Source organism: Enoplosus armatus, chromosome 9 (assembly GCF_043641665.1).
Source record: "Enoplosus armatus isolate fEnoArm2 chromosome 9, fEnoArm2.hap1, whole genome shotgun sequence".
In the NCBI taxonomy this organism is placed as follows: Eukaryota; Metazoa; Chordata; class Actinopteri; order Centrarchiformes; family Enoplosidae; genus Enoplosus; species Enoplosus armatus.
This window is the reverse complement of record NC_092188.1, coordinates 10945635-10970672: the sequence shown is the minus strand read 5'-3', so window position 1 is coordinate 10970672 and position 25038 is coordinate 10945635. Positions and strand designations below refer to the sequence as shown.

Here is a 25038-nt window from a genome sequence, read left to right as displayed (position 1 = left end):
CAGCTAAATAGAGTCGAAGCTTAAAATAGAGGTTAGCTGTATGACACTTAATGAATATATCAAGTTTTGCAAACTAGTATCATAAACGTTGTTTGTTGTCGCAGACCGGATAATCAGACTTGGAAGCTGATGTTCTGTCTGTTCTTTGCTGGTTAGGAGGTGTATAGGTTAACTCAGGGAACTCAGATACCAGTAAAATCAGCTCCTGTATCGTTTTCCTCGCCGTGGTTTCTGTGGTTGCCATGGTTACACGGCAGAGCCACGGTGGCAAGTTGTAAAAGTTCAACCATCATAAACTCTAAATGCAGCTGCAAAAAGCTGTGCACATTCACTAGTGTGGGCGCCTGTCATAAAATATCAGGTCTCTATCAAGGAAATAAAACATTATTTTAAGTTGGGTTAGAGTACAATAATCAATTTCATGGTAATTTGTTATTTTCTATATTGATGTAAGCATACTGTATATTAATGCCCATTAATAGCATTCACACATTATTTAAAAACCTCTGACTTCATGGTGCCCCCTTCCCCCCCACCACACTTGAGCAGACATAATACCATAAACAATACTTTTGTTGAAACACACACTAAAATGTAATCGATTTTGCTCCCGTAGCTGAAACCTGAGGAGGTGTTGTTGTACCTACCAGACACACGAACGTAGCTTCAGGCTGCTGCAGCGAGAGTCAGATCATCTAATCACAGTCTGTCATTACACAGGCGCTGTTACACAGGAAATATATCATTACAACTATCTGCACGAAGACCCTGCCACGCTTTCTGTTGTTCTCATGAAGTGACAAACAGGCCCAGATGTGTTGGTTTATGGGACTTAAGCCCACACATACACAAACCACATTGACTCATTCAGACTGATGTGTACTTTGTTTGCTGTAGTACTTTAACAAGCAGCTGTACCTGCTTTTATACAAAAACCAGGTACCTCTGCTTGTTAAAGTCTGTTTATATCAGCTCCAGTGTGCTTTGAGTTTCCTTCAAATCCTTCTTTCATGTTTCTTTTCATCGCTTTCTGCTTTTCCTCTCACTCACTTTCCACCCCTTCAGTCCTTTCTTACTCTGCCTATTTTAAATGTAATCTTTATTTAAAGGAATAGGTCGACATTTTGCCAATTTATGCTAATTTTCTTTCTGGAGTTAAAGAAGATTGACACCACTCACATGTCTGTACGGTAAATATGAAGCCACAGCCAGCTGCTGGTTAGCTTAGCTTGGCACAAAGACTGGAAACACAGGGAAGCAGCTAGTCTGGCTCCATCCAAAAGTAACAGAATCCACCTACTAACACCTCTAAAGCTCACTAATTAACACGTTATATCTTGTTTGTTTAATCCATACAAAAACCAAATTGTAAAAATGGTGACGACATGACTCCAGGAAATAGTCTGGCACATAAACGGCTGTAAAATCGCAACATGTCATTTTTACACTTTTCAGTCTGCAGTTTTCAATCTTTATGCAAAGCTAAGCTAACCGGCTGCTGGCTGTAGCCTTATATGGGACAGATGTGAGAGTGGTATCGATGTTCTCATCTAACTCTTTATGTTCAATTTCAGAAGGTTCCAGACAGAGGAAGCATCATTACTGTAAACAGTAAAAGGTCTTTTACATAGTTCAGTGCAGAGTTTGGGAGCTTTTAATGAAAACAAGTCCTGGGAACAAAGAGCATAGCTGTTCACACTTTGTACCTCTCTCTCTCTCTGACACCCATGTGTTATTATGAAAATCTGTGTTAAATCAAGAGTTATCACTGCATGAAAACACTCTGGTTTGTAGAAATATGATGTGGGTTTGTAGAGCTGCTACAGAGAAAGTGGAACATGGAAAGAAAGTCATTTTCAGTGCCTTTGAGCAAAGTTCTGGTTTCATTTATTGATCTTGTGGCTACAGTGTTTATCTGAAGTTTTCTTCCCTTTTTCTTCTCTTCTTTTTTTCCTTTCTTTTCTTCTCTTTGCGCTCTAACACGTTGTTTTGAGGCTCAAACTCAAATTCCTCCTGAGAACGACAGCAAAGTTTCGTTTTGCGCAGCACAGGGCCTCCTCCGTCAGTCGTTGATAGATGAGCTGTGTTTCCTCTGGAGGACTCCTGACCCCCCCCACCCCCCAGGTCAAGGCTGAGACCTGGGTTGTGCCCTGCAAAGCGCCGACATGCAGCCGTGGCCACAAGATTAGCTGGAGAATGTTAATCGCTCAGGACAAACACATACATGAGCGTACACACACACACATACACACATATTAACATATGTCATGGATTTGTGTGCATACATGCGGTGATTAGTCCTGCTGTGTGGAGTGTGTTGATTTATGGCTGCAGGGGCCGGCGGTCACTTCTTTTGTCTTTATATTGTTGCAGTAATGCTTGAGGAATGACCGGCCAGCCTTAACCTGTATGAGGAATTGAGGCGGCATGGCCAGCTGTGCAGGCATAGACTTGCATGGAAAATGACTGAGCATTGAACAGGATGATGATGATGACGACATGTCACCTGGGCTTTCCCTACAGAAACACACATGTGGTGAAAGGTTCCTGCTTTCCCCATAATCTGTTCCTGCACAAAACTCATTAGTCCCGTCTGGGTCGGTCTGGGTGTTTTTGTTTCACGTAAGAGTGTTATGTGTGATCAGGACCTTGACTTGTGTGTGTTTATATATAAGTGTGTGTGGCATTTTCGTGTGTGTGTGCACAGAACAAAGCTTTTATCCCTCAGGCATGCTCCTATATACTGCACACAGACCTTTTCTCTCCTACCCCCTCCCTGGTAGTAAAACACATCTATAACTTTCACAGCTCCTGTGCAAAAACACTGACTGCCTCTCTTTCACCAGCTGGATTCACTTTTCTTTCACCTGCTCGCTGCAGCTATCCATCTGTCACTCTTCCACCCCGGCAGTCTGCCAGTTTTTGTGTCTTTCGCTTCAGGCTTCTTTTATTTTTACTGACCGATCAACAAGCCTTTCAGTGGCTTGAAGTTGTTCTTTTTCAGGTGCTTTGACTGTATTTATGGTATGTGATAATAGTGAATGAGTTGTGATTGGAGTTAAAGAGAAATCCTAGTTTTATACAACTTGAGATTAGATTTAGCCATCATTTTTACTGGTGACGATTTCATTTTTGCTGAAATCTGGGAATCCCAGGAGACATCGCAAAAACATCCAACGGAGCAAGAAACTCAGGCAGTCAAACAAATGTAAAGATTTTAAACAAACCCCCATGTTAGTCAAACATACTGGGAAGAGAAAATAAAGGCAAGCGGTGAAATGATTCCCAAAGTGAGCCTAGTGTTGAGTGTAAATGATAACCAGAATATAGAAGTAGGATCCAAGTTGGAAGAGACTGTAATTTTCCTTTAATCAATATTAACCAAAAAGAGTGTAAAAACTGCCAAAACAAATCAAAGTTATTTTAGTTAATTAAGTATTCAGCTGTCCAATAGTCATTTGATTATTTATTCTCTAAAAAGGACTGGTTATTGTTTCACATTTCTAGATACGTTAACCCTAACCCTAACCCTAACCCTATGATACCTGAGTTTGGGTACTTTCTCTTAATGCATCACTTGAGAAATGCAACTTTTTTTATTTAACAAAAGAAGCTGAAGTTCTCAAATCTTATATGTTGTTTAAACACAAGCAGCCGTACAAAAACTGCAGAAATAAAAGCATATAAAATTTGGATTTAAATCAGGAACTAAGAAAGAATACTTAACATTTTTTGATATTCTGTGCTATGGATACGTATCGGTAGGTACCAAAAAAGTATTGAGGTTTGATATCCAGCCTTATCTATGAAAGGTAAAAAATAATGACAACTTTGATGTTCTGGTGACTTAGTGGTTAAGATGCATGCCATATAACCGTAACGTCCCTGGTTCGCTTCCAGTCAGGGACCTTCGCAGCTCATCAAACCTCTCTCTTCCCTCATTTCTTGTCTGTTTCTCTAGCGACACTGAAAAAAATAAAAACTAAAGGCCAAAAAAGAATCTAAAAAAGACAACTGCTTGATGAACCAGAGTCTAAAGAGAAATTTAGATTTATATTAGAATTCCTAGAAATCTTCCAGTGTTATCGAGGCCTACTTACAGTACAGAGAGTTGATACACAGCTTAATAAACTGACATGAGGCAAGTCACATTTTAAACCTCATATTTTTGAACATTTTAAATGATGTTTTTGAATGTTGCTAAGTGATTGAATGGTTTTGACTCTGTTGGGAGTGTTCTTGTGGTTTGAGTGTTTTGATTTCATCCACAGGCCCAGACCCATCCTCACTGCCTTTCTCTCCTTCCATCTACCCCCTCTTTAAGGATTTAGCTTCTGTAAAAGCCATCGCTCTCTTTTCTCTCCCCTTCTTTGCCTATTCAATAACTGCCACTCTCCTTTTCTCTGCCCACCCCTCCCCCCTTCCTCTGTTCATGCTCCCCCTTGGCGGTTATGGGGAGACCCCCTAACCCTGCACTCATGGTAAATGAGGGAACACCAAAGTATACCAGTCCTTACAATAACACACACATTCTCCTCCAGGACCATGAAACACCAGTGAACACGTCCTCTCTCTTCTGCTTTTACTCTCACTTCACCTCCCCTCCCTCCTTCCTCCATTCAGTCCATTAGCCTCCTGATGTTTTTACACACCCTCAGCTCTTTTAGGAGGAGAATCCTCTCGCCCTGTAGCGCTCATACAATCACCAGCGCATGAATGCACACACTTGACTTTTTCTGTCATTCTCTCTTCTCATTTTACATTCCGTCTTTTATGGAAACTCATTCTTTTCTTTTTTACTGAACTGTAGCGTCCCATAGCTGCATACAGACCGTCTTTGTTTGTGTGTGTGTGTGTGTGTGTGTGTGTGTGTGTGTGTGTGTGTGTGTGTGTGTGTGTGTGTGTGTGTGTGTGTGTGTGTGTGTGTGTGTGTGTGTATTTGGGGTCATCGTCCGCTCATTGTTTATGGTCTTACAGGAACACACACACGTGCACAGATACACAGAAACTATCCAGTTTGAAATGGGGCCCAACATGTTTATGTCCAGCAGAAATATTTACAACCATTACCAACCACATTTCACACACACATCCGGGCAGATTTACACGGTTGCTTGAAAACATCGGGTCACATACTTACACTGACCTTCAAGCTCCCACATGCACTCACGTATTCAGTGCAGCCCAAACACACTCTCGTATAAGAGGCTTAAACCAGACTATAACATAATGCCCATAAATAACACAAAAATAAGTCTGTTTCAGCAGCGTGAATATGTGGCAGAGTATAACATAAAGTTTCATGAGCTGGTTTCACACTTCACCAGAAACAACAGATGATCCTTATGAGTGCCTTGTGACATGACAGCTATATGCATTCCTTCTCTCTCTCTCTCTCACACACACACATACACACACACAAACACACACAACACAGTGAAAGTGTGAAATTCAGGGCATGCTTTGACGGTTTATCCATTAGAGTCTTTTAGTTACACTTTGTCGCAGAGCCTGGTTCACATGGGAAATGTCGATCTGTGTGTGTGTGTGTGTGTGTGTGTGTGTGTAAACTGTAAACTACTCCCTTGCTCTTGTCTCCCGAGACGAGTGACTAGGAACGTTCCAGCTGTTTGTGACAGCTGTGCAAGTGAAGGGAGATTCGGGAGAGAAAAAAAAGAAAAGAGAAACGAATCAAAGAAAGAGAGGAGCAAAAGACAAGAAGATTGTGGCGCTGACATAGATTAGAGTTGCAAAGAAATGTGAGAGCTCTCTGTGTGCGGCATGCCAGAGTGTATGTATGTGTGTGTGCGTGTGTGTGTTTCAGCCAGCTGTATATCAGAGGGCTGTGAACTCAGTGGGTTTTTGATGAGGTAGGATGGTTGTGGCTTCCCAGAGTAATGATACCTGATGAAACTGTGTGTGTGTGTGTGTGTGTGTGTGTGTGTGTGTGTGTGTGTGTGTGTGTGTGTGTGTGTGTGTGTGTGTGTGTGTGTGCGTGCAGTGGTGGAAGAAGTATTCACTCTGTGAAGCTGTACTTTTAGCTTGCAGCTTTCTGCTCACAATGACAATGCTAACATGTTGGTGTTTAGCAGGTATATTGTTCAGCATGTTCACTATCTTAGTTTAGCATGTAAGCATGCTAACATTAGCCAAGTAGCACTAAACACAAAGTACAGCTGAGGCTGAATTTCATTAGTTTTGCAGGTATTTTGTTGCAAACCACAAAGACGAAAAGTCGGGATCACCAAAGTCATGAGGATTTGTCGTCTGGGGAGGACAAATGTCTGTACCAAATTTCCTGCTTATCTGTCCAATAGTTGTTGAGATACTTAAGTGTGGAGTAGTGGACCGACCAACAGGACTGGGGCACAGCTCAGTGAGTTATAGTCAGTACGGTGTAAACCAGCAGAGTCGTGTCTGCCTGATGTTTCAGCTGTTGTTTAAGTGCAGGTATGCTAAAACTCTTTCCGCTGTACGACTCCATAAGGACTCTGCTTGAACGAGCACAAGCTGGACATGTGCTCATACACACGCACACACACGCACACACACGTGCTCACACAGTCACTCACATTCTGCGGTCATGCACTGAAAGCCACGGTGGATTTATGTGAGCAGCCGCTTCCAAAAAATCTATTATTTCCATATGGTTCTAATACACTCGCTGACTGCCAAAAGCAGCATGGAGACACACATGTAGTGTGTGTGTGTGTGTTTGTGTATTAGAGTGTGGCGTGTTTACGCTTATCTCTATTATCTCAAGTTAATTCTTCCGTTTTTTATTAGCTGTTTGTCCTCGCTTTTTACTCACGACAGCCCACTCCACCCTTACCTCTCCAGGGACTTGGAGAGAAACAACTGTCGGTTTAATAGCTGGGTGATTTCATATTAGTTCAATGTGTGGCACTGCATTTTAAACTTTTCTCTCTCTCTTTGTGTTTCTGTCCTCCAGGTGTGTGGAGGAGGTGTGTTGGAGTCCAGAGCAGAGCAGTGTGCAGCCTTTAACACCCAGGAGTTCATGGGTCGCCTCTACAACTGGGAGCCTTTCACTGAGGGTGAGGACTGAGTTAACACACACGCGGTGGTTAAGGGGTTAGCTGCACAGTGCTTCAATGTGATAATAGGCTTATAGAATAATTAAATGCTAGGAGAGGGAGTGGGGGTGAAAGAGCGTCAGTGAAATGTGTGTTTAAGTGAGTTAAATGTTGCTCTGGTATTAGTGTGTGTTGGCAGGCCTCCACTGCATGCCCAACCCACCACAACCCCTCCTGTCATTGGAGCAGGCCTACAGTACATGTAGCGTCGAGGGCGGTGAGAGTCAAGGGGAAAAGAGAATGACTGGAACTCAATCTGCTTTTATTCTTCTGCACAAAACACTCTCCCTCCTCTCTTTTTCCTCTCATTTCTCCAACATCTCCCTTCCTCTCCTGCCAAGCTTCTCCTCCCAGCTCTGACTAAGCACACAGATTCCTACTGAGTGAGATAAAGAAAGAGAGAAAGCGAGAGAACGAGAGAGAAAGGGGAGGTGAGAGGTGATGGGATGCAAGCGTTTTGTCACATGACCACTGGGAGCAAAGGGAAGACAACGTGGCTTGTGTGTGTGTGTGTGTGTGTGTTAGTGTGTGTGTGTGTGTGTGTGTGGGTGCGTGTGCGTGTGCGTGTCTTTTGTTTCGCCACACTTAATGTGTGAGTGTGTCCGTGTGTGGTTGCGTGTGTTTGTTTACTTTCTTGTTAAGTGTACAATAGTTCAGCGCTGAGGAGATTGTGTCTATTTATCTTTGTTTTCCAATGCTGGAGGGAAAGAAAGAGGACGAGAGAAAACACTAAACAGATATTTGAGGAATTTGATAGAGAGAATATTACAAACATGGGGATTCTGGGAGTGAGAGAATGGAGGAGAGAGAGAGACACAGCTGTGAGATGTTATGAACAGTAATTGTCATTAGACTTTGAAATATGTGGACAAGCATCTGTGCATTTACAGTATGAGCATGTTGGCAAGCATGCTTGTACTGTAGATGAATGGCTTAATGGATCTGAGATAATATGTGGAAAAATGTTTGTGCATGTATGTTTGTGTATCTGTCTGTCTGTGCACTTGTGATTACTGTATCAGCACACACACACACACACACATACACACTGTGAGAGAGTGTAGAGCCAGCCGCACTAGATCAGAAACACCAGCCTCACACATTAATTTGGTTTGGTTTTATTCTGTCTTAAAACGGTGCACAAAAAGCATGTAACACAAATAAGATTCAATGAATTATGAATGATGAAATCATAAGTTAAAGCTGCATTAAGCAATATTTTATTTTAACAGTTAATAAAAAAAGACTCTATCTAAAGGCCCCTCTGCTCTATGGAGCATTTTAGCATCTTTCGGCTAATTGTTTTGGTTTTATGGCCCGAAACTGCACTGTTGTCACTGTCACTACTCTCATCATCGTTGTTTCCAGATGCAGCAGGCAGCTGTTATCAGTGAAAAAGCTCAGATAAACCCACTGTACGCTACCTGCCCGGCACCAAACAGCAGACAGACAAAGTTAGCGAGCAGCTGGTGAAGAAAGTGAGACATGTAGCAGCTAAAGAGCCAGATATTTCCTGGTGGTGAACAGAGATAAAAAAGGAAAGGAGAGACTGCAAATAAATGCTAATGTTGCTCTGTGACTGCTGGATGTGTAACTAGGCAACTGTTTTGCCATAACAACTTAATACTGTGATAATATGACAGCGTTGTTGTTGACAGCTTGTGAAGAAGCCCCCAAGTGGCCAAAAAAATCAATGAATGCTGCTTTAGAGGAACTTATTTCCACAGTTTTATGTGATCACATAACGCTGCTTTTGAGTAATTTTGTATTGCAACAATATATTTTGTGATATGGTGCATTTTCTGCAAAATTAATCAAGAAACCTTTTTTGGATAAAGTAAGCTGATAGGAATGTCTGTTTTTGTATAATCCAGTGTATAACATAGCTAATAATAAATTAACTAAATTAGAATTTTAAATTATTAATTGCATGTATATGTGAGTGTGAATGGCTGTATGCCTGTATGTGTTACCCCTGTCACAAACTGCCGACCTGCCCTGGGTGTCACCCACTTTGAGCTGGCCATTCCCCTGTGACCCTGCAAAGTGTCTATAGATAATGGACGGATTATGTCATTTATTTCCATTACTTGTGTAAAAGGTCAGAGGCAGGTGCTCTGCTGGTAGATTCCCTGCCTTGCTCAAGATCACACAACACTGAGGGAGTACACCTTAAAGGCTGCACTGTTATCTTTTGGTCTTGTCGGAGCAGCCTTCAGACCAGTTTTGAGGATGCAGGCAGATCTAGACAACGCATGCTGTACATCTGTACCAGGAGCCATCGCCGGGGTATCAGCCGGAGACTAACTGTCTGCATAAACACACAGGGGCTTGCCTTTGCAGGGGGAAAGAGTGAGATTACTGCATTTATCCTGAAATGAGCTGCTCTTAAATATTCTCTATCTGCTGTGCGTCCTTGCCCTCTGCTCCACTCTGGCTTGTTGTAAACCGCAGTGTGTCCTTGAGATCCGCTGAGAAGAGGAGAGGACTGGACAGAGAGAGAGGAGGGGAAGAAAAACAGGGACAGCCTCTGATAGGGGGGGTGCATCGGAAAATCATGGTTCTGGCATCAGAAAGACAAGATATTACTGTGAGGATATTTTGGATAAAAGAAGATATCACATTTATTAGTGGCTGCGGTATGACTCAGACGGGGGTAGCTACAGTGCTGCATGTGTCAAAAGTATTTGCAGATGACGTCAGCTGGGTCAGACACACTCGATCTGCGCTGGAGATGATCCTTTTCCACTCTGCTAAGTAAACAGTGTCACACTGTTTACTCCAGTCCGGTCCCATTGGCTACAACCCAAACCTTCGTATCTAGCTTCCCATCAACACACTGGAGGCCGCAAGGAGTGTGTGTGTGTGTGTGTGTGTGTGTGTGTGTGTGTGTGTGTGTGTGTGTTTCGACTGTATTAGTCATTTCTCTCCAGCTGCACTCATCTGTTTAGGACTCTGTACAGCGCTGCATATATTTCCCGTTAGTATTTATGTTAAACCGTGCAGTCTGGTCTTGCTACTTAGTGTGTGATTTTTTGCCTCCAAGGTGACAGCCCTGTTATGTATGTACTGCAAAGGGTTGTGGCCTATGGTTTGAAACTGGAAGCTTAAACTGTAAAGCTGCCACTACGGCTATAAACCATAGAAGTGATTGTCTTGATTCATTTTGGTGGTAATGTTTCCCCCAACAAGCTCAGCTCTAGAAAGCAGTACCTCTCTAATTTTGTAAGCGCTGCACGTGCAGGTGTTGTTTTACTTGAATATTCCCTTTTTTTTCAGGCCTCATCCCCTCTCTGCGCACCCATCCTCCCCTCTTCCTGTCCCACTGCCTCTCTCTTTCTCTCTCCCTGTTGGAGTTTGTTTAGACGGAGAGATAGTGGGGAAGTATATTTAGACAACATATATTCCACTGTCTGAACACTAAGCTCGGAGAGGGAGAGAGGGAGAGAGAGACAGTGGAAGAGAAAGAGAGGCCAGAGATCGAGGCGAAGAGGGAAACAGAGGAGCGGAGAGAAGTAGCTAGAGACTAATGAAAGATAAAGACCAAAAATAGAGGGAAAAATTCAAGGTGATTAGGAGTTGGAGAGGGCTCGAGCATGACTTCAGGGCAGGATGAAGAGGAGATGGAGAATGAGGGAGATGAGGAGAGAGAGAGGCAGAGAGTACATGAGTGGCAACACGTCTCCCACTTTTAGCTCCCCCTCTCTTTTCTGTCACTGTCTCCAGTCTAATCTCTCAAAGATAACTATGACAGACGGAAAGAGAGAACCAGGGTGGAGAGAGAGAGGGTGGGAACACATGCCTCGCTTTCTCTTTCTCTGTCTTTCTAAATATGTACTGTATATCTGTCTCTGCGATTATCAGACAGTAGCAAAACAATGATGGAGATAGAAGTTTGGCTTGTTTGTCATGGACAGTGGCTCACGCTTTCACACACATTATTGTACAGTAATTACACACAACTGACAAGATTGACGTGCATGTGTTAATCAAAATCAGTTAAATCAATTGGTAAAATCTATAAAAACAGCAGATTTACAGTATTTTTAACTCACATTGTAATGTAAGGTCATCTTAAGATCTTTCTTAAATACTCACTGATGCCTTTTTCTAAATGAAAGCAGTTTTGGTTCCACGTTGTTTAAATCAGAGGCAGTAAAACAACTCCCCTTCATTCCTCAACTTACTCTCATTGGCACCAAATCGTTTCCACATATACTGATGACACATTGTTTTATGTTGGTGAAGCACTTTCTTTTCTAATGTTCTCTCTCTGTCTCACCATATTTTAGAAACAGTCACAGAATTCGTTCGTTTTTTTTCCAGCAACAGAGTTAACTCTGATGGGCCTGCTGTAATCTGTCACTGCTCCCTAAACTCTAAAGTATCGTGGAGCCGATGTTTACCAATGCTGAAGGACCACCACTACATTTTCAGAGTATATTTATAAGCCAATTAATGTGCCTAGTTTTGCATTACCTTGATTTCCCTACAAAGTTGTAGAAATATAAACATCCAGCCTGGGTGAATTGCTTCACTTGTATGACTTCCTGACCACTTCCAGCCATTTAGTGAGATAAAATACATTCCGTAATGTCCTTAACATTTGGTCAGGCAAACAACCATGGATCAAGATTTCTAACTCGCAAAGGCACAAACCTGTACATGATGTCAATTACATTACATTACATTGCATTTGTCCAAATGTAAGATAACATGGCTCATCCCTGATGCAGATGTTGTTGTACTTCAATGTACAGATTCAAGGAACTTCAGAGATTCTGTGAAAGCATATGGTGTTTTTGCATTCTCTCCTGGACACACAAGGTGAAAGCAGCGGTCTGGTATTTGACCTTTAGTCTTTGTTATCGGCTATCTCCTATGAACCTCTTGACTTTGAAGATGGTAGGGGCTTTGGGTCACTTGCTGATGATGGCTCATTGAACTGGGAGAGGAAATCTTCCCATGGTGAAACAATCTTCAGTGTTATTATATGCAAATTAAGAGGCATTGGTGTAATATCAGAACCACACCTCGATTATTTTGAAATGTCAAAAATGTTTCTCAAAATAATGGCTTTTGGAGAGAAATACCTATTTTTCAAACTGCTTCAAGGACAGAATAATATAACAGTACAGTAGTTTTTGACCACTTTTGGCAAGGTGTCATGCTGTTCATATTTATTTGGGTTCATTTCCATCGCAATTTGGCAGAGAAACATGACACCATAGTGAGAAGTCACAATTTCAGAAGCGCAGAATTTGTCCTTTTAACCCCTGAACTCCCAGTGACAGAAGCGCCTCCCCTCCATCTGCAACTAAATCTATGACCCCTTACTCATGCTATGAGCTCATGTCTATAGCTCTATTTCACACACACACACACACACACACACACACATGCTCTGCCCTCGGGCCTTTAACCCCTGTTAGACTCACAATCTCTAACCTCAAAGAGTGATGACGAACAGTTCACTGTCCCTTCCTCTCTTTGTCACCCATTCTCTTTGCCTCCTCCTTAAAAGAATAGTTCAACTTTTTGAGAGATTTGCTTTCTTTCCAAGAATGAGCCAAGAAGATCATCTCATGTCTCTGTGTTGAAAGAGTACTCCACCGATAGTAATACACTTCTTTAACATTGTGGGACGCATGATGTACAGTTTTTAAAAATTGCTGCAGCAGAATCAGAGCTATATTTTCTTTTTTATTTCACACATTCTTCTTTCTTGTTAAAACCTGCGCCTACATTACCCACAATGCAACCCGACCACAGACAGTTTGGTCAGAGATTCGGGTGTGTTATGCTAGTAGCGGCTAATGTAGCCTGACTGACAACTTGAGGCAGTTTATCAGACTTCACACAGCTCCCTCTGGAGCCTCAAAAGTCTTTATGCAACTTTTTTCCACAGATGCTGTAGAACTCTCTAAGACCTTTAAACAGAGTTTGATTTGTAAAATTGGCAAGTACAGAGCTGGAGGTTGGACATGGTTAGCCTAGCTTAGCATAGACACTGAAAACAGGAGGGAACAGCTAGCCTGGCTCTGTTCAAAGTTCAAAAATACACCTACCAACACCTCTAAAGCTCACTAAATAACACGCTGTGTATCTTGTTTGTTTAATCCTTACATAAACTAATATGTAAAAAAAAAAAATGTCTGGTTTTAGAGATTGGAAGTTACATGGTGTAACTATTACAGACATCTGATTGATATCTTCCCAAGATGTTGTACTATTCCTTTAAACCTGCTTATTGTATTTCACCACATAGACACTTCTTTTTGCTTGTACCCTGCCCCTTTTCCCTTGAGAGATCCTTTGTATTCTACGCTCATCTATTTGTCTGCCTATTCTCTCGGTACTGAAGGACTTCAATTTCCTCTTTTACCTTGAAGCTATCTTCTCTTTCTCTGATTCTTCCCTTCTGTTCCCTCTTTCCAAGTATATGTCTCCCTGCTGTATGTGGCAGTCGGGTTCCTCTCATAAATCAAACCTTCCTCAAGCTTATTCTCTTCTGGGTATGTATCTCCTGGGAAGGTGCAGCCGTGAGTACACTAGTACAAGTGAGCAGCAGGGGAAATAGCTAATCACTCTGGTGCTGTCTGACAGTCAGGGGTTATATGGTCTGGCCTCGGTTTCCTGACCACCTGGAAAGACGTTCATCGCCCAGCTGTGTCTTCTCCACGCCAGGCAGATGCATAAAGAAACACGCATTTATACAGAAGATCTCACACAGCCACACATAAACATATACGTTGTGCAATAATCCTCCTACTGTATCCTATGTATGTTGCAGTTGGTGCGGACAAGCAGTGCGAGCTGACCTGCAGACCTGCCGGCTATCGTTTCTATGTTCGTCAGGCTGAACGCGTCAGAGACGGGACCCCCTGCATCAACGTCAGCTCAAATGACGTGTGTGTAGAAGGACGATGTCTGGTGAGTGCATTTAAATGTGCATGAGATTTTAGCTTCAAGTGACTGAGCCCAAGTCCATCCTGTCTGGCCGGGGGTTGACAAAGTCCAGAACCTGACTTTCTTAGTCTCATGTCTGGAGGTTGATTTAAGCCTGGCATTCAGATTCAGAGTGTCTCCAATCTCTTTTTTATTACCCTGCTCTGGGCCTCTTTTCTCTGTGTCTTTCACTCTTTCTCTCTTTTGCACTCTCACTTTCTGATTTTGCTCTTATTCCACTCTTCTGTTTTCTGGCATGAATCTGGCCAACAACAGTGATCAATTTACACAAACACTGGCGATGGATGTGAAATGGCAACAAGTTTGGAATAGCTATTCTCTGCTCTGTCCCCACCCCTCCTCCCACATCTCTTGTTCCCTTACCCCTTCTTTTCCCCCCACATTGTCTGACCCATCACTCACATCTTTTCACCTTCTTCTCCTGCCAGACCGAGGGTTGCGATGGGGTATTGGGCTCCGGCTCTGTGATTGACAAATGTGGAGTGTGTGGTGGGCGGGACACCTCCTGTCGAAAGGTGACGGGAAGCTTTCAAAATGTCACGGTTCCCCTTGGTTACCACAAGATCCTGGATATCCCGCCTGGAGCTACATTCATTAATATCACGGAGAGACGAGCCAGCCCTAATTACCTGGGTAAGTAATCGAATGGACACAAACAAAATCATGCACATGTTCACACACATGTGCAGTTTAAGATTTCTTTAATAATACTGGTGGCAGCTCCAGTAAAAGTGAGACGTTGGCGAGGGAATTGCAGATTTGGGAATGAGATTTGGCCCATGAGTATGTGTGTGCTGGCTTGAACTAAGACTGTAAATTGTGTGGCTTCACAGACGCCAAGCAGATAGAGCCAGTATTGTTAGAGCCCATAAGGAACCAGTGAAGTGTGTGCGTGTATGTGTGAGTGTTTGTCTTGCTAGCCCCCTGTTTGGTAATGAGACAGCACTCCAAAGTCTGTGTTTGTCTGTCTGAGAGTGTGTTTGAGCTCACGGGGCTTTCCTAAGAATTCACCACTATGTAGCCTAAACAAGGTCAAAACAAGAAAAGAAAACTTAAGTCAAGTCTTGCTCCATGCCTCCTGTCTGCCCATCTGACACTCCACCCCCATATCTCCAGCCATGAGGAGTGGCACCGGGGCTTCAGTGGTGAATGGCCGTTGGGCTGTGGACCCTCCAGGGGAGTACCAGGCAGGAGGGACTACCTTCACCTACGCCCGACCGAGAGCACAGGTGGAGGGGGAGGAAGAGAGAGGCGAGACCCTCAAAGCTCCAGGACCCACCACCACACAGCTACAGCTATATGTAAGCACTGGACCACAGGAAGGCATTTATTTTAACCCTGTAAGCAAACATGAACCCAGGCGTGGCAAAATTAAGTTAACGATAAGAATCGCACACATACAGAAAGACATGTGTATACACAGAGTGTTTCACATCTCTATTACATTGTCGTAAGCCTGAGGCTATGCTCTCCTGCTCTGCGTCAAGATATTTCAGCATTATGGCAGGATAACGTCAGCTATACTAAAGCTGAGCCTGAGCCACATCAGACTATCCAGGGCTTAATAATAACAACTCTAACCTGAGGCTAAGATCTTATTAAAGCAGAGGAGTCATCTGCAGCTTTGCATCCAGTAGCTATAGGGCAAGTGGGAGTAAAAATAGCAAGAATCCACCAAAACCAGAGTTTGATCTCCTCTGGAATCACCTGCATTTTAAGGCTTAATGGGATTTTGAAATAAGACATATAAAGACTAAAAGTCTATAACCACGCCAGTAGCACTGTGAGGCTTTAATGCTCATTGTACGCTAGAAATGAAATGGTTGGATGGTTAAAAAAAAGAAAGACAAGTCTACTATCTGTAGGGCTTTTTCACTGGTGGGACAAAATTATGAAGTTTGGCCTGTGGGTGGCACCACAGAAACAAATATGAAAAGAACTAAATCAAGTGTTTATCGGTCACACACTGGCCGCTGAGCATACAAGCATACACCCTGCTGAGGCATCCTTGAGCATGATGAGTCCCTGCCAGAGCCATTGTGGCTGTTCTGTAGCTCATCCTGACCTCTAACCTCCCCGTGTTTCTGTTTTATGGTGTTTCTTGTCGTTGGCTATTTTTCACCTCCTAGTTCTGTCTGTTGTCTCACCCTGTTTTGCTCTGCAGATCATTTTCCACAAGGAGAACCCAGGCATCGACTATGAGTTTTATGTCCCTGCGGAGAAGAAGGAGGTAGAGAGGGAGAGGCTGACGGAGAGAGAGAGGGAGACACCCAGAGAGGCACCCAGAGAGAGACAGAGGGAGCGAGAGCCAGGGAGGGCACCCCTTCGAAGTACGTCATCACACTTCAACTTTCTGATTTTCCTTCTTCTGTTTGGCAGCCATGTTTTCTGCATGTTCCATACAGTAGCGAAGAGACACTGAGTTCTCGACATGTACAGCACATAGTTGAATCTTGTCAGTGGCAGACTTGAACCATAAATCAAGATTCATTCTTTCCAAATTACTCAAGGAAACACTTCTGCAACAACCCATGTCCTTGGAGAATGATTGACGTGTTTATGGATTAGCATGGGTGTGGTTGTGGGACAAGTGGGAGGGATTATTGTATAAGTGTGTTTGTGTGTTTGTGTATGACCTAGATGGGAGGCTATCTGGTCCACATGTTCGCTGTCATGAGACCCTGACCTCATCATGACATCATCGGCCTCTGACTCACTGCCTTCCTCAATATTTCAACGTTCGTGTTTCGCCTCTTTCCTCCCTCTTTATCGCTCTTTTCTCCTCCTCCTCATGTCTGTTTCCCAATCTTCGCCTCTCTCTCCCACCTTTCCTGTGCTTTCTAATTTGTCATTATGTCCATCTATGTTTTCTTCTCTCCCAGGTCCTCTCACTGTGTCAGTAGAAGACCCTCCCCCTGCTCCTCATCCTGTTTTGATCCCTTCTTTCCCCTCTTCCTCCTCCTCCTCCTCCTCCTCCTCATCTGTCTTTTCTCCTCCCTCCTCGGACCGGTGGACACCTGAGAGGTCACGTCCCAGAGGCTCTGCACCCAACAGGAATGCTCGGATCCCCCCTCGCACTGACCTGCCACTGGACACTCAGCCACCATTTGTGTGGAGGAGAGGTGGACTCACAGAGTGCTCTGCTTCCTGTGGCAAAGGTTAGACTCTCATGAGCCTTGTAAACCTTCATATATGATATGCGTCATTTTAAAATTAATTGCCTTTACACAAATGTATGCTTACTTACTCTGGATGATGTGATGCCTCCCTCCTCTGGTTGGTGGGTGCAAGTACAAGAACCTGGAACTGATGTCTTTCTCGTTCTGTGTATCTATCCATCTCTCTGTAGGTTCTCAGCACAGAGTCCTTCTGTGTATAGACCGCCATACAGACGAGGAAGTCTTGGAGAGGAAATGTGACTCTGCAGCCAAACCTGTCCCCGAGGAGGAGCCTTGTAACACACATCCCTGCCCACCATTGTGAGGAAATACAGTTACCTTGAAGAGACACACATTATATAGACATTATATAGATTTATATTAAGTTCCAAAACTTCAGCTCTCCATGCATTTTTCATAGAAAACCAAACTGCAAAATCTCCTTATCAAGTCATTTTTGTCTGTACTTAAAGTCCTTAAAGTCAAATTCTTTTAAAACGAGTAAATCTGCCAGTGTGGTATGTAAAACATGCTTCAATATGCTCCCTCCCCCTTTACTGTTTCCCTCAGCTGGGAGGCCAGTTCATGGTCAGAGTGCAGTGTGTCCTGTGGCCCTGGGGTGCAGCAGAGGCAGCTCCAGTGCAGGCAGAGCTTTGGGAACCGCTCCACCATGGTCCACCCGCAGCGCTGTGCCAACCTCACCCCACCAGACTCCACACAGGCGTGTGAGCTCCGCCTCTGCTCCCACTGGGAGGTCGGCTCTGACTGGAGCACGGTAGGTCAACAACACCAGTATGTGACTGGGAAAATGCATCCGCTAATGGGTAAAAAGAGGCAGAGTAATGTATCACAGAATCTGTGAACATAACACAGACTGAAAGACAGAGAGTGGGTGGCGTCTGGTTAAAATAAGCTTGTGTTTGTGTGCATGGAGTTCCTTTTCATTTGGGCATGGTACTTTGAAATGATGGCACTGTGTCTCTATCATACATTTTAAAATTCCTTCATTAGGTTAGCTTGCAACTATTTAAGTACTTTTCAAGTCACAGACTGCTGCAGACACTGTGCCATGGGTTGGGTTGCAACAAATCATTTTTGAAGATTATGGTTAATTTAATTTTTTCAATGAATCAGTTACACATTTTTGGTAAATAGAAAAATTAAAATAGATATTAATCATAAGAAAAGCACACAGTTCCAACCAACCACAAACTGTTTATAGTTTGATAAATGATCTTACACATGGTTTTATATTTTCATTCATAATTTAACTTATTTTTAAATTGTTTTAACTTTTGACCTCTGTTAATCGTTTATATTTTGTATTTCTATCATGCATTAACTGCTGTGCAGCCGGTTGCCTTTTGGGAACAAATAAAGAATTAATTGATTGCTAATCAACTTTCAACCTTTTTGTCATTACGCCCTTTCTTTCATCTGTTTGTGCTCATTCTTGTTTTCCTCCTGTTCGTTTGTCATAGTGCTCAGTGGACTGTGGAGTTGGGAGGAGGACGAGGAGTGTGAGCTGCGTCAGCGATCAGGGCAGCATCGTGAACGACAAGGATTGCAACTCCAGGGCTCGCCCACAAGGAAGTGAGGAGTGCAACATGGGGCCCTGTGTGACCAACTGGTACTTCACTGACTGGTCCAACACTGTGAGTAACACGCGTACACAGAAGCGAAGGAAGATGCATCCGCTGCACTTAACCATAATCCTCAACATGATCTTCCACTTTGTTCCTCAGTGTTCAGCGCAGTGTGGCCCCGGGGTGCAGAGGAGAGAGGTGGTGTGTCTGACTCGAGGAGGGGTCAGAGAGGGCGGAGGAGGAGGCGACTGTGTTGCGGATAAACCGGCAGAGATGAAGGCCTGCAACGGGGGTCCCTGCGTGCTTACAACCATGTGGTACAGCAGCCCCTGGACACAGGTAGGATGGAGGGAATAAATAATGAAAGAAATACAGAGACGAATGGAGGAAAAATAGACTTGAAGGATAGAATGAGACCATGTTTTTTACTGTATAGTCATTTTAAAATGTGAATGTATTTATTTGCCTTTGGGTATGTTTTTCTTTTGTGAGTTTGATGCCTGACAAACGTTTGTGACCATTTTCAATAAAGGAAATTCAAACTTCCTTTTTAGTTTCTACGATTCTAGACATTTTTATTGACCCATAGTAACTTTAATTAGTACTTTATGTAGTTTTTTATTTGTGAGTGAAAGGGCATTCATATTGCAGTGATAGATTAAGTAGTTCAGTAAACACAGCTTCTGTATTCCTGGTATAGAGATTTATCTTCTTTTTTCCAGTGTAATGTCCTATGTGGGAATGGAACTCAGCGGCGGGACATCATTTGTGTCCAGAAGACAGGGAATGATTTTACTGTCGCGCCAGCCAGTGAGTGTGCTCACCTGGACAAGCCTGCCGCGGTCCAAGAGTGTGAGATGGGAGAGTGTCAGCCCCAGTGGTTCACAACAGAGTGGAGCGCGGTGAGAGACGAGGGAAGAGGGAGGGGGATCTGAGAATAAAACATTGATGTGACAGCGCAAACAAAACTGGCCAGAATAACTCCAGTAGAAGTTTCAGAAGATTGTTGCTGTATTTACACTACTACAAATAAAGATGTATTTCAATTTGTAACCATATTTTGTACTGTATCTGTTCTCAGTGCTCACGTTCTTGTGGGAAAGGCCTACAAATGAGGGAGGTACGGTGTCTAACACAAGACAAAAAGCACAGTCATGATTGTGATTCAAGCCCCAAACCTGAACAGGAGCAAATCTGCAACATAATACCCTGCAGTCCACAAGTCTCAGGTTGGTGTGTGTGACGATGTAACAGTGTATGTACATGTCTTGGTCTTTCTCCCTGCCAACTTTAACCCTAACCCTTTCCTCCTCCTCTCTGTTCACAGATGAAAACTGCCGGGACCGGCGTCACAACTGTGTGATGGTGGTTCAGGCCCGGCTGTGCGTCTACTCCTACTACAAGACCGCCTGCTGTGCCTCGTGTACCCAGAGTGCTCAGCGTGCCAAGAGGCACTGACCAGCCAATCACAAACAGCCCAGGTGTGCAAGAAGTCAAGGATTAGGTCATGAAGGCCCCCGAAATGACAAGTCTGTAGAAATGGACAGCTCAGAGTAGACATAATCCCTGTGATGGTTGTCAGATAACATTTAGCTATTTTCTCCTGATCCTCCAGGTAAAACACTGTGAAAGCAGCCGGTTCCTTTTCCCAGTTCTCTGTATACTATTTTATATGGTCGTTTAGAACCACATATTCTCTGTTTACTTTGTACATTAGCTTTAACAGGTTCATAATGTGTCACACAGGGCTGACTGATGCATTTGCTGTGATTTCAACTCTTTTCTGTGTCTGATAGATTGTAATGGAAGGTGCTCACTGAGGACACAGCTGTGTTTCAACAGCAGATTTAGCCTTTCCCTAAGATTCTTTCTAATCTACTGGATCTTAAAACAGATGTAATCAGACATGCATACCACTAATTATGGAAAGAAACGTGCTGAACAAATTACCATGTGTGCTAGATAAACTGTATACTGTAGTAATATGTGTGCTGAAGATCTACTGGAATAGATCTACTCTGTTTCTGTACACTGCAGATGTCCCCCACTGCACACTACAGTGGTAACAACCCCCACCCCCAAACTAAGCTAGAAGGATTTCATTAACATACCGTGTGTCTTTTTTCTGCTTGCCAAAAATATTTCCTCAAGTGTCCTCTTATTGGACTGATGAACCAAAGGAGTGGGGTGACCAAATATATCAGAGCGGGAAGAGGTGAGATTCTTCCCAAACAAGAAGGACATTAGACATGGATGTTAAAGGAGTCTGTACAGTCCTTCAACGTCTTCATGTCAATTATATATACTCATGTAGGGCTTTCTAAAGAGAGCTGTTGAAGTTAAAATACACAGAAAAGGTGTGAAGACCCATAGTGGCAGTTTTGATTTTAAAACTTAAAACGATGCTACTCATAAACAACAGACATGAGATTATTAAGTGATATGACTGGTGTTGTTCTAGACTTTTGTTCTTGCCAATCCCATGAAAAGATCAAACAATGTCTTAGTCTGTCTCTCAATACTTTCTTGAGTTCCCAACCGTGTCTCTGGCACTCAGCCCCAGGACTATTTGTTCCTACTGGTGATATAAATCTTTAAAAAGGGCTCACAAATATACAGTTTCATTTTCTTTAATGAAATGCTGAAATGCTCAGTAATTGTCTAAAACAGCAGGGCACTGTAGTTTTTAGCAAATGTTATTCAAACAAGAGAAAATTGTGAATTTGTTTGGAACTATTTTCAGCTGCACATTACATTAGTCAGTATTTATGACACCAGGACGGTGTATGTGGGATTGAATCAACATAAACTACAGTGTCCATGTTCATTTTATATGAAGGAACACATCAGTGCAACAGAGTGGCTCATTAATGTGCTTTTAAAACAGTGGAGCTCTATTGCACAGAGAAATAAGCTATATGAGAGTTTGGCTGGTTTTGGTCTTTTCATGCAATTTGTTGACAATAAGAAAAATATAGGATATCGCTTTTAACCATGAGCTAGGTGACGCACAGGTTTGGAAAATGATTCACTCCTGGTTGACCTAATTTCACATGTTAGTAATCACGGCACCATGACGACTGTGCTGAGGTATTAAAAGAACAACATGTCCTCCCTGTTTTCTCACCTCATCTCAATATATATTTTATTTGCATCCATCATCATCTTCTTTGGGAGGGGATGATGAATCTGTCCTAGGTGTAGCCAGAATTAGGAAACCTCAAGGAGACTGAGAAAGCTGCTTTCTTATGACAGTCTGTTAATAAGATAGCTTATACGGATCAAATGCAATCAACCTCTGTATATGTGTGTAAGTACTCTTTATGCTTTTTCTCTCTTTCTTTTATAACTGTTTTTACTTTTTCTCTTCTCTTAACACACACACAACACACCCTGCCCACTCAAAGATGAGGAGTCTGTATATTTGTCAGATATGTTTTAATGTCTATAATTTTTTTTGAACATAGTAGGCGCTTATGTTTTATAACTGAGTAGATTTATCAGAAGCGTTGTTGTAGACTGCATTTATTCACATCTAACTGTCATATAACTATTGCATTTTGCATTCGACAAGAGAATCAGTGACTTTATTTTACCTGTGAGTTTTGGATGTTTGCGTGTGTGATGTGTATGTGTGTGTCTGTGGGTTTATGTATGTGTGTGTGTATTTTGCGATCGTGGCTTTGAATGTGTCATTCTTGTCTCTAATCCCTCGTAGTAAAAAATACTTTTTATATAAAAACAAAAAAGGATAGTAATTTATCTATTATCTAAAGAACATGTAATTTATTTTCTGTTTTAAGAAGCTGTAGCAAATTTTCTTTGTTACCACCAGAGTTTATGAGATTGTTATTACTGATACACGGAAGATTTCTTTTTTTTTTTTTTATCATGCAAAAACAAAAAACAGTGTGGAAAAATTATTATCTCTTCAACAAAGGCTTCATTTTAAATAAAATTGAAACAACAGAGTTAAGTGGTGTGTTATATTTGCTTTTCTCCAAGAATGATATAGCCATTTTCCCCCAAATGATGGCGCTGTTGAGTCTCATACATGAATGAACAGACCTAGTTTTCCTCAGAAATGAGTGGCCTACTGCAGCCAAAAACCGAAGATATTTACCCTAAATGTCTCTTTCTGGTGCCAAGTCTGCATTGTAACTAGTATTTTGTTTGTTTCTAAATAGAAATTTGGTTACAAGCTTGACTTGGTCATCCCAAAGATATTTTAATTCATTTATTTATTTGACCAGGAAATCTCTTTTTTCAAGAGTTACCTGTTCAAAATGGCACCCTAAAATCAGTTTGATCAGTAGTCAAATGAGAATGCATGCAGTCGAGTTACAACATTCACATACGATACAATAAAAGTTATTGGACCTGAATGACACGAACAAAGTCCTTCGTGAAGCATTTTTGATATGGAATGTGGTGTTTGATACAAAGGCAGTATTTTCAAATTAAGGTTATTATGCAGATTATTCAAAGCATTATTTGCCAAGTTCAGAAAGGTCAGATGTGTCTTGCTGCCTGAGGTGTAAATGTAGGAGTAGGAGTATGTTGGCCAACATTAAAACAAAGAGAAAGCAGAAAAGAAGAGTTTGAAAGTTTAAAATGCGTAGCAACTTTGTTAAACTAGAATTTTGCTAAAGTGTAATAGGTCTGGGGGTGACGTGGTTGGATGCTGGAGTACCAAGTGACAGGGCCGTCAAATCATCAGTCCAAGTCTCTCAATTTCTAGAATCTGCCTATAAAAAAATCCATCAGGTTTTTAATTGTAGAATGTAAACTCCCTGCAGGTTTCTAAAACCCTCTGTCCTCTGTGTCCTTAATGAAGGCCCTGCAGGATTTCTAAGGTGTTTCTAGAAGTTTATAGGGTATTGCACTTGTTTGGTAATATATATGTTTTGTACAATGGGACTTTTCTTCTTGCATAGGTCCAGACCAGTGATATTGAAATGGAAAATATGTTTTTTAAGTTTTATAAAACACTAACAGCTCTATCTTTGATTTGTTTGCGGACAGACAGACCACTCTGAAACTTAAGCCTAGAGGTGTATTAATAATCTGCTTTGGCTACAAAAAAGCTGAGTAACATAAAGTTGAAGTTTTCCCTCCTCAGCATCCCTGCTCTTGCACTTGCGTGCGTTATACCCATTTCTTCTTCATCGTGCAGGGAGGCTTAACAGCTCCGGTGGCGTGCTGCCCGCTGCCTGCACACCGTTCACACCCTCAGGGCGCAGCGGACGTTGCGTGTCTCCTCTGCCGGTGCTGGGTTTGGAAGAAAGCCCCTAGTGTGGTGATACACATGCAATTGCGTGTGTGTCTGTGTGTCTGTGTGTGCGCGTGCGTACGTGTGCTGTGTGGGTGGGGTGTATATGGTGGATGAATGTGGCGGGGGATGCTGGCTCACAGAGGGCACGAGGCAAGGCAGGCAGATGGTGACCTTTTGGAGTAAATTACCATGAACCCTATGACTCTCTCTTTTCACTCAGTCTCTCTCCTTCCTCCTCGGCACGCACGCACACACGTACACCACACAGATAAGAAAAAATGGTCAACTGATCTGGCTGTTGGTTTGTTTAGGAGTAACATTGGCGGCTATCTCTCTTTACATAGCCTGTCTCGGTGAACTAGCCCAATGTCGGACGGTTTTCCAAAGTACAGGCTGTAAAGTAGGCCAACTCCAACCCGGAGCTATCTCTCCTTCTCTCTGTCACACATTTTACTCTGAGTGGGTGTGAGCGTGATTTCGGGCTCGGGCGTGAACAGCTGTAGTAGTCGTGACTGCGTGCACGTCATCGGCGGCGCGCTTCGGCTTCACGTCGAGAGGCATCGTTTCAGCACCAAGGCCAGGGCTCGCGGCTAGAACAATAGGCGGCTCCGCGCACTGTGTCGCCTAGGCAGCGTCTTCAAAGTCTCACCCGCAAACCGTCGCTCAAGGAAATAGTTTAAAAACTCAAACAAATGCTCCTAAAAACCGCATTGTTGATTTAAACATAGTACGTATATCACTGTGTTGACCGAGCCAAGTTGTACAGGCGATTGATTGAGTTAGGGGCAGTATTGTTTCTTTTTTCGTGTGAGTGACGCTAACACAGTTAACGACGGTCCCTGGGAGTTACGTCACAGGCTAGCAACCGATTTGGTGAGGGGAGGGGGAGGGAGAGAAAGAGAGTAGCGGAGATACCGGCATAGGACGTGAAAAGCCATCCAGCCGTTGGACGGGTG

The 25038-nt window shown here is 42.9% G+C and overlaps 1 protein-coding gene across 1 annotated transcript in view; it reads left to right on the top strand.

Moving 5' to 3' along the window:
- adamtsl4 (ADAMTS-like 4) overlaps nt 1-22781 on the top strand; it is a 33942-nt gene extending 11161 nt beyond the window's left edge. Inside the window, exons 5-17 of the mRNA XM_070912098.1 lie at nt 6953-7055; nt 13888-14027; nt 14492-14696; nt 15180-15364; nt 16228-16393; nt 16946-17221; nt 17413-17542; nt 17792-17996; nt 18703-18876; nt 18967-19146; nt 19530-19709; nt 19889-20036; nt 20135-22781. Coding sequence (XP_070768199.1) covers nt 6953-7055; nt 13888-14027; nt 14492-14696; nt 15180-15364; nt 16228-16393; nt 16946-17221; nt 17413-17542; nt 17792-17996; nt 18703-18876; nt 18967-19146; nt 19530-19709; nt 19889-20036; nt 20135-20265 — 2223 coding nt within the window. The 3' untranslated portion in view covers nt 20266-22781. The remainder of the gene's footprint in view (nt 1-6952; nt 7056-13887; nt 14028-14491; nt 14697-15179; nt 15365-16227; nt 16394-16945; nt 17222-17412; nt 17543-17791; nt 17997-18702; nt 18877-18966; nt 19147-19529; nt 19710-19888; nt 20037-20134) is intronic.
- The last annotated feature ends 2257 nt before the right edge of the window (nt 22782-25038 follow it).